The 12447-nt window shown below is 38.3% G+C and overlaps 1 protein-coding gene across 1 annotated transcript; it reads right to left on the minus strand.

The window, feature by feature from the left end:
• On the minus strand, positions 1 to 11667 carry tmem106ba (transmembrane protein 106Ba). The gene is made up of 8 exons (XM_085365889.1): positions 11579 to 11667; positions 7821 to 8022; positions 6989 to 7052; positions 6686 to 6845; positions 6289 to 6429; positions 5064 to 5113; positions 4925 to 4978; positions 1 to 1178 (listed from the first exon to the last, which is right to left on the minus strand). Exons 2-8 carry the CDS (start codon positions 8008 to 8010, stop codon positions 1058 to 1060), a joined length of 780 nt encoding a protein of 259 aa, XP_085222015.1. The 5' UTR covers positions 8011 to 8022; positions 11579 to 11667; the 3' UTR covers positions 1 to 1057.
• Positions 11668 to 12447: the final 780 nt, after the last annotated feature.

The raw sequence follows: 12447 nt of genomic DNA on the forward strand, positions 1-12447 counted from the left end.
CATGCATGAAAAACACAAAACCACTGTTTAGATGTTAGAAAATAGCTGGGAAACTTTCACATTTATGGAATATTACGAACAGTTTGATTTCGGTTTACTTTCTTCAAAATGACGTGTAGAAATGTGGAGATTTTGCAGCGATTTAAACTGTGAAACTTTGCATGTTGATTTAAGAAATTATATTTATGTGATCAAAACAGCAAATTACACCATGGCCCACAAAAATAGGATTAATTTAAATTTTTAAAAAAAGGTGACATTTGTATGAATAAGCCTATGACATAAAAATATTATTATAAGTTATTTTCTTATCAAGTGAAAAATGTATTTTATTTTTCAGTAAAATATGCTCATTAAGGTCTTCAGAGTAGTCACGCGTCGCTTTTAACCTGATGATTAACAGAGTTACACACACACACCGCACAAAAACTAAAAGTTTAGAATAAATCAGTGATGACGTGAGTCTGCTGTACTGCTCTACACACTAACAAAATTCATGAAACAAAAAGAGAGAGGCTGTTTGTAGAAAGGAGTCAAATAAGAGCAGAAAGGAATGATTAGGAACACCTCAGTAGTTTTACTTTCAAAAGTCAATTCTCTCTCACACGTTTTAGAAACGATTTCATAAAGTGGTGTAGAATGAGAGGGGCTGTGAGCAGCTTTCCCCTTCTATTTAAGCAATATTGACATTACCTTCTCTTCAAAAGGTCCAGCTAAAGTGCATCGTAAGTAAAGCTATTGCTTCCAGTATTTCAAATACAGAGGAGGAGTGATACTGAATATTGAATAATGTGCTCTGTTTTTACCAGCCTGGAAAAACTACAAACCTCTCGTCTATGGGCCATGAGGAGGATTTACAGGTCTGGTTCACGAGGGATAAACCATCGTTTGGTGGTTTTATTGCAAAACGTCTATTCTAAACATCATGTTTGTCCTCTAAACAGAATAAACTATTCAGGACTTAAAAACTGATGAGCCACTACGACTAAATTAAAAGCAAAGATGTTTTGTATGGAGGTCAACAGCAGTATCTGATGCCTAAGCTCTTTTGCTTCCCTTATTGGTAGACCTGCACATGCCCGTGCAACGAGGTGGTGTTCCCCCCACAGTCCACATACTGGTACATCTCCTGGGAGACCTGCTCCGTGTGGCCAAAGTAAGACGTTGTCACCATCACCCTGAAAAGCAAACAAGAGTCAAACATGATCAAAGTGCAAGAGATCAGTGGAAATAGTTGTGCAGCAGTCTGATATCACTGCTATCATTATTTGCTGTTGAAAGTACTGTAGCTCAGAACTTACACCAGTGCATTTCCTCCATCTATAGATCTATCACACCTAGACTCAACATCTTGTTCTGGCCTAAGCTCTAAATAAATTCTGTGCAGCGTTCTTGTGAATTGAAGTGGAATAAACCTCTATGTTATTCTATGTGGCATATCAAGTCTTCTCTGCACAGAGCAGTTTTTCATAGTTATTCGAAAATTAAAGAAAGGGGAAACATTATCATATGAAGCGTCCATGAAGAGCTTACAATTTCTGATTAAAAGTTAACTATCACAGCCATGTACCTATAAACAGCTAAAAAGATTAAATATCTTGAAAATAGTAACAAATCTGATCAATCTGGATTCAGCACAGTAAAAATCAATAAGAAACAACACATTTTATCTTCAAAACAAACAACTTCTGAAGTTGACTTTTTGACTGCTGGGTTTGGACAGCTTATTGTTCTGATCCTCACTTGAGGGGTAGACTACAAACAAAATTCAACACAGCCAGGCTTTCTTTATGCTAGCTGTCCTAACAAAACCCCAAACCTCAGTTGGAGATAACTGTTATCACAGTTAAGAACAGGGTTTATCAGCTTCCTCTATCAGGCAGGGGTATATGCATCAGGCTCTGTGCGTGCTCAAACCAAACTGGGCATTTTGCAAGTCATGTGACTCTTCTTCTGCATGAAAGAATCATAATAGGTGCTGTCTACTCCAATCAGAAGCATTATCAACTGATGATGATGATGATAAAATTGTGATTAAGAAGATAAAAAACATTACAGCAAAATGCATCACTGCAAATAAAACAAAAAAAAATTATATAATGTTGCAGAAAATCATTAATCTGGTGGTTTCGTGCACAGAGTAGTCCAAAACATTTGAATTCAAGTTATTTTATCTCTGAGCACGCTCTCTGTGCTGCTGTTTAGCTGCTCTGAAACTGTAAACTGGATCCATTTTAACATTAAAACTAAATTAAAATTGCTGCACTTTGTCAGCAGATCAAAGTGAAAACTATTTTATGGATTGAACAGGTATTCCTGCTGTCTGTTCTTGTAGCGTCCAGCAGTGTAAAGGAGACTAAGCAGTAGATTAGAATCAAGTACAACAAGGTTTATACAATTTCTGCATAACAAAATAAATCAGTATACATTTCAGGTGCTTCAGTGGTTTAAGCGGTGGTACGGCTTAATGACTTGGACATATAAAACATATTCCCCCAGTAGATAATCTAGATAACATTTAATACATGCTGTAAATAAAAGAATCAGTGAAACCATGAAACATAATCTGATCAGAAGCAGGTTATCTGTTCAGTCTAAGTTACCACAGTGACTTAGTCAGATAAATATGACACAGAAACCTTTAGCCTGGACCTGCTCACTAAGTCATTAATCTGGCTTCATAGTGCAGGCCTCAGGTCTATGTTATTCTGCATTTACTACAACATGCATCAGCAGCAGGAGATCTGAGATAGCATGGAGCAAAGTGTCAGCAGTTAGCTACACCAACAGCCAACCACAGCTTTTCAGGTGAGTCATGCTGAAAAGCTCAGATAACACCCTGTTGACTTCTCTTTCTTGCTCTTATTACAGTCAAAAACTGGTTGGGAGGCTTTCCTTGTACTTATAACATCACAAAATCGACTCCTAGGAATATGACTTCACAGCTATCAGTTCCACTCCTCACTTGACAAGTTTGCATGATAGTAAGAAAAGTCTCATTGAGAGCAGGCAAAGGAGAAACTAGAATAAACAGTAGTTGTGAAGAGTCGCACAGTGAGCTGAAAAGAGATTGGTGCAAACAATGAAAACAGTGACCCCCCCTTCGCCTGTATTTGCTTTGGTCTCACTGGGATTTTTTAATTTTACTAAGAAATGCCAATCAACTAAATTTACATTCTTGGATTTATTACATTTTATTTAAACAAAACAGTGAAGCAAAGCCTGACATTGTCTTATGTAAAAAATTAACTTCCAGTCTGATCCTCAGAGTGACTGTGAAAACAGATCATTCATTTAACATTAGTATCAGATGAGTACTTGACATTGAAAAATGCATGAAGCCAACAGATCTGTGTCGTATCAGAGCTGGGAAAAGTTGCATTGGTGCATCGTTAGAAAGCTGTAGTTGCTGCCAAGGTGTCGCAAATCTTGCAAATAAAGCTGATAAGAGCCCTGCTTCCTCTGCACATTTAGACTGTAGTTTCATGGATTTTAAAATTTCCTAGAGGTAAAACTTAAATTAGTCCATCTGAAAATCTGGTATTGCCAAAAGCTTTATAAATTTTTTTATTGACATTACCTCATTGGCCTGACATTTATAATAATGTGATCAATGAGGTTAGCAGCCTCATGGAGCTGTAGAAACACTCGCAGGTGTACGGGAGTGCTACAGAACAGTGCTGCTTTTAGCTTAAGACATTTCTGCCAGACTGCAGCAAGACGCAAGCTTTTTTCCCCCTGCATGTCACTGCATGGTATTAATATAATTACTTATTTGCTTGGTATGCTTGTCTGTTTAAATAGCAGAAGTGATTATCAAACCAGTTTTAACATCCACTTGCTTCCTAATTTTTTGAAGAGAGTCAATTACTAGTGCAAGCAAATAATTTCTCACAAAGACACGGCATCATTTTCATACTGTCAGCTGTGAGCGGCAGTGTCCTAACACTGAAGAGTGTGTGTGTGTGTGTGTGTGTGCGCGCGCGTGGGGGGGATTGAATAACTTTGCTCATCATTACTTCTGTCAGAACTGACTTTTTAAAGAAAATCTATTCTTGGACTCTTTTAGAGTCATTCTGCATTCTTCACACTTGGGGGGTGGGGGCGTTATTTAGCTTATACTGAACTTCTGCCTTAGGCTGTTGTAGCACCCGACTCTTTAAGATCACCCTTTTCTTGTAACTGGCTGCAAACGCAGAAAAAAAAAAAAAAAAAATACAGTATTAGTGACATCTTCCCTCACTAACATAAGAAAATCTGTCTGAAACTGACCCATCCCCCATTTTTACAAGTGTATACGACATAATATAATTTTCTCTTATGTATACTATAGTTATTCTTATAAATCCAACTGTTTGATTCATCTTCCTAAAATATTCAAGACAGACTGAAGGGATTTTAAAAATAAAAGTCTTTTTAGAGGCAAATGAATACACTCAATTGCAACAAGACACTCGATTAGATAGTCACAACTGACCTTTATTGTATCATGGTCCAGATATAAAACCACTGAAAGGCTACATTAGGTTTTAGGATATTGGCTGCTTTTCTCATCCTCATTTTTACTGGCATTCATCAGTGCAATGATACTGATGATACTTGGCTAGAGACCAGCGGTTTGCCTTCCCCGACATTCGATTCAGAGAATTAATTAGGAGAAATGTTAACTGCTAAATTTACAGTCTGCTTCCAAGTCAGATTTGACGTGTAAATGAGCAAAGCACCCAAAGGCCCGGGGCTTCTGCTGATCTGAACAGTGCCCCACAGCAGAAGGCTGTTTGCTCTGGGCAGATCTTCAGTGTGTGTGGGTGTGTGGGTGAAGTTATGCAAGTGTGGAGGAGGGAGCTGAGAGTAAAGACTGATGCTCAGCTGAGCACAGTATCAGACATAAAAAGAAAAATATTCAATATCTTGTCATACTTACTGCATCATGACCACTATGTTGTGAACTTTAATTGTTGGTAAGGTGCAGTAGTCACTGAAAGAGAGACAAGTAAGATTAAACATGATACTGATCTGAGTGTAAAATGCCTTATTAATAGGACTTCAAATAAGATACTCACAACATGTAACTCAATTCATCAGCGATGATGGTGGGGACCATGTAATCAATCTGTAAACACAATTCAGAGAGAAAAGATATTAGATTTGAAAATCCATTTTCTGCCACTTATCCAGCGGGGGGCTGGGGCCTATCCCAGCTGTTACAGAGGAAAACCAGCGTGCACCCCGGACAGGTCGCCAGTCTATCGCAGAGCTAACACAGAGATAACATTCACGCTCACACTCACAACTATGGCTAATTTAGACTTGCCTGTCAACCTAAACCTATGCATGTTTTTGGACTGTGAGAGGAAGCTACAGCATCTGGAGAGAAACCACACGAGCACAGAGAGAGCATGCAAACTGCACACAGAAAAGCCGCAGCTGGACACGTTTCAAATTCACTAGCAAAATAAAGAAAGTCAAGAAAAAAACAAAAACAAACAGAAACTGCGAGGGATACTTTGTACTCAGTTGTACATTTTTAGGGCTCACTGAGCCAAGTGATCAAGACAATCTCCAAACTACACTGCAACATTATAATACTGACACTGGGGTGCAGAAAAATGGTAACCTCCTACATGGCCTGCTATGGTATATCTATCAGAACACCAATGCTGTAGTGATTTTAATGATTTAGCCTTCCCCCCCCCCCCTTTTTAAAAAAATGTATTTTCTACCATAACTAACAAACCAGTAATGTGTGAAATGGTTTTGGTGAATTGTATATTTTTGAAGCATCTTCCAGAGCTGAACTTTGTAGATGACCTCTGCACACTCATCTCACACAAAGGCCTTTACTTTATTTCCCCATGTTTTTAAAGCCTCACCCTGTACTGTGTTTTCACAGTAAGAAGGTGCTGCAGTAGTACAATAGGAATGACATAGTGAACTGACGCCTTTAGCATCAACCTGGTCTTAGATGCACACATACACCTCGAATTAGCTTGTGGGTTGCCAAGTTGTGGTAAGTGGAAATTGTATGTAAGATATTTATGAGTGTTTGTGTATGTAGGCTGTTTCATAGAACCTGGAAAATTCAGAAAAACACACAAAGCCGACTGATGCACAAATTCCATTTATGCATAATAAAGTTTGAGGTTAGTGCAAATCATGTGAGTTTCCTGAGAGAAAAACGCATCATATTTGATTCAAGAGGATTTCAACATTTAGGAGAACCCAGATTTTATCGGAGAAAATATGTGAGAAAAGTGGTCTAAACACAGAAAACATATATCAACCTACCTGCTGTTCATCCAGTGGTATGATCACTGTGCTGTTGCTAAGCCTGGCCTTCCCTATCACCGTCTTGGAGAACTGCACTTGGGCTGTGATGTTGGTCACAGTTATGGCATAGTAGTTATTGTTGGTGATGTTCAGTGTGTTCTAGAGAAAAGAAGGTAGTTAATATGGCAAACTTGTTAGCAAACATTATTGATTTAGAGCTGTCCTTGGTCATTGCCTGTCTAAGCATGCTAGCATCAATTTAAATATTTTTAAAAAATGCGTAATTCAAAATTAAGAATTAAACCATGCAGCATTCTACTGATGCAATACTATCAGTAAATTCAGTTAGATTATTAATTACGTTTTATTTTGTATATATTTTATGTATCATTTATTATAAAGTGCTCACACTTACTGTAAGGTTGAGATAGACAATTCGTTTGTCATGGTCATAGGAGACATAGGCAGACTTCACTCCCACATAGGAGACATCAATGGAGCGAGGGAATAGGAAGAAAACTGCCAGGCCAGACAGCAGCAGGCACAGAGCGACTGATATTGTGACATACAGCTTTCTGCAGGAGATTGAAAGGAGAAGTCAAAAGCTGAAACAGCTGTTGGCTTCAAAGTCTGTTGTGCTGCTGTGTGTTCATTTAGTTTCATCACACGCACAGCTAAGGCAGCTAATTTATAAAAAGAGCACACAATGCAGACTTACGTCCTGCTTGGTCTGAGCCTTTGGTCGCTGTATGGAATCAGAGCCACAAGCTGATTCTCTTGACCTGTTGAATGAGTTTAAAAAAAAAAGTGTAACTGCTGGAATCGATTTCGCATCACTGCTTTAAAACTACATCCAAAGAAGAATCTTCGCCTAGTTTATTTTTCTCACTTAAAATTGCAATTTTTAGGTCTTGACTCGATTTCTAATGGTGGCACCTAAGTAATTAAACCACCTCTTTGAAGTAGGGCATATCAAATGGGAGACAACTTGATAATATCAATAAACTAATTTAGATCAGTATATTCCTCTTGATCCAGAAAACTTGGCCTTGGCAGAAATGTGCAGTCCTGAGTTCCAGATCTGGTTTTAAGTATGAGTGATAAGCAAGTGCAGGCCAAGCCAGTTTTAATAGTTGCCAAGAAAAGAACTGTGGTCTTAAGAACATAACTACGACTTTAAGTTATAACTTTCGACTTTAAGTTATAACAATTTTTGTAAGCAATATTTCCGTTTTTGTCCTTGCTTTTCTTACTGGTTGGAAATTGAGGTGACATGTGGAAAAGGGTGATGCAAATGCAAGCAACACTTGCATGAAAATGTGCAAGCAGTTGGATTGCATGTTTCCTTATAATGCAGAGTTGTCAGTCAAACTTGATAAAACCAAATGCATACAGCATTCATTAAGCCATTACTAAAGGTTTATAATAAATTGGGATGGTATTCTTGTAAATTTCAACTTGATTCATGGGTATTTTGTACAGATGGGTACTTTAATATCTCTGCTTTTAAAAAACTCTTAACAGTTAAACATTTAACAGCTAAGCTTTACCACGAGGGATTCTGCCAGTGCCCTGGCATGTGGGGCAGGTAACGCTGTCCCGTCCAGTGAACTCCACATAGGGGAACTGAGACACATCTCCATTCTTTCCATCCTCTTCTGTGTGACTCCCCCCATACTCCGTCAGAGCATCTTGACTCTCGTCTTTTTGCTTAGCTAAGAGTGACTGGGTCTTGCCCATAGCTGCAGCTGTCTGTAATCAGCAGAAAAAAAAGAACATCCAGAGAGAGGAACTTCTGCACAAGTTCAGCACGCCATGCTGACTAACCACATGCCAGAGAGCCATTTGGATGTAAAATTAGATCTGGATGTATCCCAGTAAACACTTCCCAGGGAAACAAACTTCATCACAAAAGTCTTTTGTAAATCTGTTGGAATTCAAACATAGACTCTATTCTTCTCTATTTTTCAATGTTGTATAAAATACATTTAACTAACACATTTGTAAGTTAAATATTTAGACCACTCTCATGGCAAAATGTGACAGGAATGAAACAGTAATTGAATTGCTCATGGTCACGCAGACAAACTGTCACATTCTTTTCTCCACCGTCAGTACGACTTTACTGTCACAGTGACAGAGTAACAGAGTTTTAAAAGAAGCGGGAACTGCTGTATTTTAACTCAAACCAGTCTTTTTCCTAAATCTAATGAGTAGTAGGGCTGAACGATATATCGCATTTGCGATAATATCGCGACATGATCAAGTGCAATTTTCTAACCGCAAAGGCTGCGATTATACTGCGATTATAAGGCTGTCCAAATTACTACCATATCCCAGAATTCATAGCGCGGCCCAGCCAAACTCCAGTTTCCAGCAATGGTGGCCGCTACTAAGTTTTAAAATTACTCATACTAATCTTTCTGGGTCACAAAATAAACTTTTAACATATTTTCAGGCGAGAAAGTAGTTGTGTAAACATCAAATATCTGCTCGGTTTATCAAGATATCCCATATTTGCAAAAGTGCTTCGACGTTTTCAGAGGCGTCTGCTACCCACCAGCTCGACAGCTAGCCGGGAGCTCGAGGATTACTGATGCGGCCGAGAACGGCACAACTCCCGGCACATCATTTTCAGATCACCGCGGAGTTTCGCTGCTCGGGTTAAACGTAATATATAAGTCACTTAGACAACCTAAAAATGTTATTGTTGGGCTTTTTTCAGTGTTTTGTTTGTTCGTGAGTAAATCGGTTTGGCTGAGATTAAAGTTATTAGATTAGATAAAATAAAACTTTATTAATCCCCCGGGTGGGTTCCTCCTTGGTTTTCACACAGCTGACTAAACGTCAAACAGAAAACTTATTAAACAGAAGTATGAGACAGTCGAGAATTTACGCCAGTGTCTGGTTATATTTTAGATAGCAAGAAGCAGACGGCCGAGTTTATTAAACTCCACCGAGACAGCGGTGACGCTAATCAGAACTAGACCGTCCAATTTCACGCCTTTAAACTTTAAAGGCGTGTTTGTGTGTGTGTTTATACAATTGCTATTATGTTTGCACTTTATGTGTAATGTTACTGACTGCAGAGATCAGTAAGATGTGTGTATTTTTTATTTATTAGTTTTATTTATTTAATATTATTTTTTAATTGAATGACTGTCTAGTAGTTCACAGATGTCGAAAAACTGAGTGTGGTAAAGCCACTGATTTTTTTTATGTATATTTCTGCAATCTGCACATTGTACTGACTTTCATTTTAATGTTTACACCAGGGTTCCTTGTCAGCACTTTATGCTCAGATGTTTGTAAGCTAAAAATAAACTATTGTGTATGTTCAAATATACTGTTGTGATTGAAGAAGTTAAATAAAAATGTCAGTCATCAATTCATGCATCACCTCATGTCATCATAACAGAGGTCTGTCTTCCAGGAAAGAACAGTTTAAAATTAATGTAATATAGTATTGGCCATACTATATGATGTATTGCTTGTCTTTGTTTAATAATACAGAAGACAAAGACCTTAAAAAATAATCGCATATCGCATCGCAATCGCAATATTGGGGCAAAAAATCGCAATTAGATTATTTTCCATAATCGTTCAGCCCTAATGAGTAGTTTTTAAAACCCAACCCTAAATGAGTACTTTCTAATAGATACTGATACATAGATAATAATCCAATCAAATTGATACAACAAGTCTTTCCTGTCGGGGGAGGAGGGAACGGGAGTTGGTGCAAACTATGGTGTCTAGCACCTACCTCTCCAACCTCTAAATACTGACCTACTTGCTCTTTTTAAAGTATAAAATATTAACTTGTATAGACTGAAACAAACTTAGTACATGAGACCGTTGAGAGAGTAAATTGCCTCAAGTTATGCTTGATTTGGACTACAGTGAGAAATCTATGATGTAACTGGAAACCCCTATTAATTGCTCTACCTATTTCCTATTTCTCCAACAAAATATGAAGAAGTGATGGGCAAATTAACTTTTGCATAGTACTACAGCTTTACATTCATAGAATGCCATAACTAGGAATTAATAGTCATAATTCAGACATAACTTGAGGACTCATAAATATGCTTTGCTGTGTGATGTGTTTCTTCAAGGTTATAAATATGTGAGCAATCGGTTTTTTTAATGATATTATTGCTTTAAGACTGCTTTGTCAAATCAATCTGACTCTAATGACTAGCAGACGTGTTCACTGAACAGGAAAAATCTGCTCCATATTTTCCAAAGTACATTTACTGCAGTGTGAGGCATTTTTAGGGCTGTGCTCATTTAAAACAGATGCTGCTGGGCACTGGTACCGGTGCATTTTATTTTTTCCCAGTACAACCAGTTTCAAATTGTCCAGCTCTCTTAGGTTATTTGCTCATTTTAGCAGTGCTGGCATGGCTTTCTGACTATGTATTGTCAAAACAATGGCATCCAGTGGGGGCTTTGGACATGCAAGTCACACACTTGCTATCTGCCTGCTCTGTGTCTCTGTATTGTGTTCGGTCTCACTGATGATAAAATAGTTGGAATTTAGGCCCATGTGTTTCTCTGGTATTTAAAACACTACTTACTCAGCAGTTGTAAATAATAATGTAATGTAAATAAGCACAGTGCCATATTCAAGTATAATAATATAAGAAAACGTGTTATATAAAGTGGTTAATATTGGTCTGTCATACACTAATATCAAAGAACTGCTGAAGTATTAATACGCCAGCTATAGTTTCAAATATACTAAGATTTCATGTGAGTACACTTAAGTAAATGACCAGTAACTGGCAGTTCTGCCTGAACTAATATCCTCATAGTAAAGAACTCTAGGTATTTGTTTTAAACCGTAAAGTAGGCCGGTGTTTCTCAACACGTATAGCACCGTCATGTTTGAGTTGCCTTTTTCCACACCGTTGGATATTCACGCTGTTTCATCTGAGGGTTGCTCAACATAAAACTATAAAGAAATGCTCCAGACTCACCCAGGCTGTTGTCTACATACACGACACACAGCAAAGGCCGCCATGCTGTTACTGCTACTGCTGAGCTGCTAAGGCTAGCCGAGGACACACAGTACCGGCCGGTGGAACGCGGCTTTTACGCCTTTATTTTTACAAACAATAGGCACATTTAGCTTATACATTTTTTTTAAAAATGTAAACACACTCTGAAAACCCGTATTCTGCGTCGACTGTAGGCTGCCAAACGTAATTCAGACATTTAATTAAAACCGGATCGACGGTTCGCCAGTCGTCGAAGTCGTTAAATATCCAACAGACGTTCGTTTAACATTCCGCTAACCGCTTACCTGATGTGTGTTTTAGTCTGTTTTACTTGCCATCCGGTGTATCTCCGTTGTTTGTTGTGGTTCACTCGCCAGCGGAGAAATAACGCCAGGAACGCCCCCCGCTCTTCTCATTGGGCAAGCCGATGATGGTGGATTTATCCGTCTGCACTGTTGTGTTCAAACAAACGGGATGCTGGAGGTGAAGCTGCACTGGGCCACACCCAGTCATTACTCAAATAACACATGTTTGTTCTTTGTGTAATGCTATGAACTATGAACTGCCTTTGTTCAGGTCATTATACCAGAAGAAGTCTTCTGGTATACTGCTGCAGCAACAGCAGTTACTTTCACAATTAGTGACAAAAATGTCAGTTACAACGCATAAACTGCGCCCCCTGGTAGGACGTGAAGATACTGCAACTTACTGTGAAAAGTTGCAAAAAACATTTTAGTTGAGATTTAATAGTCGTTACCATCGCTGTACAATATTTAAATAAAAAACAACAACAATAACAATAAAACAAAATCCCTGAAATTTAAAAAACAAACAAACCAAAAAACATTTTATATTTATTTTCTGACTTGTTTACCATCATGTCGCTGGCCACTTCAGTAGTTACACCTTGCTAGTACTGCGTTGGGACCTTTTTTGCCTTAATAACTGCCTCTATTATTTGTGGCATAGATTGACATGGTATAATCAATGCTTAGTTGGCACTAACAGGCCCAAAGCATGCCAAGAAAGTATCCCCCACACATTTACACCACCACCAGCAGCCTGAATCGTGCAGAATGGATCTATTCTTTCATCCTGTTTACCCCAAATTTTGACCGTTCCATGAGTCATCAGACCCGACTACTTTTTGGTTGTGCCGTTTTAGTGAGTCTGT

This window comes from Diplotaxodon limnothrissa, linkage group LG11, assembly GCF_057381915.1.
Source record: "Diplotaxodon limnothrissa isolate DT_005_m linkage group LG11, D_limnothrissa_male_GT1.1, whole genome shotgun sequence".
NCBI classification, from domain to species: Eukaryota; Metazoa; Chordata; class Actinopteri; order Cichliformes; family Cichlidae; genus Diplotaxodon; species Diplotaxodon limnothrissa.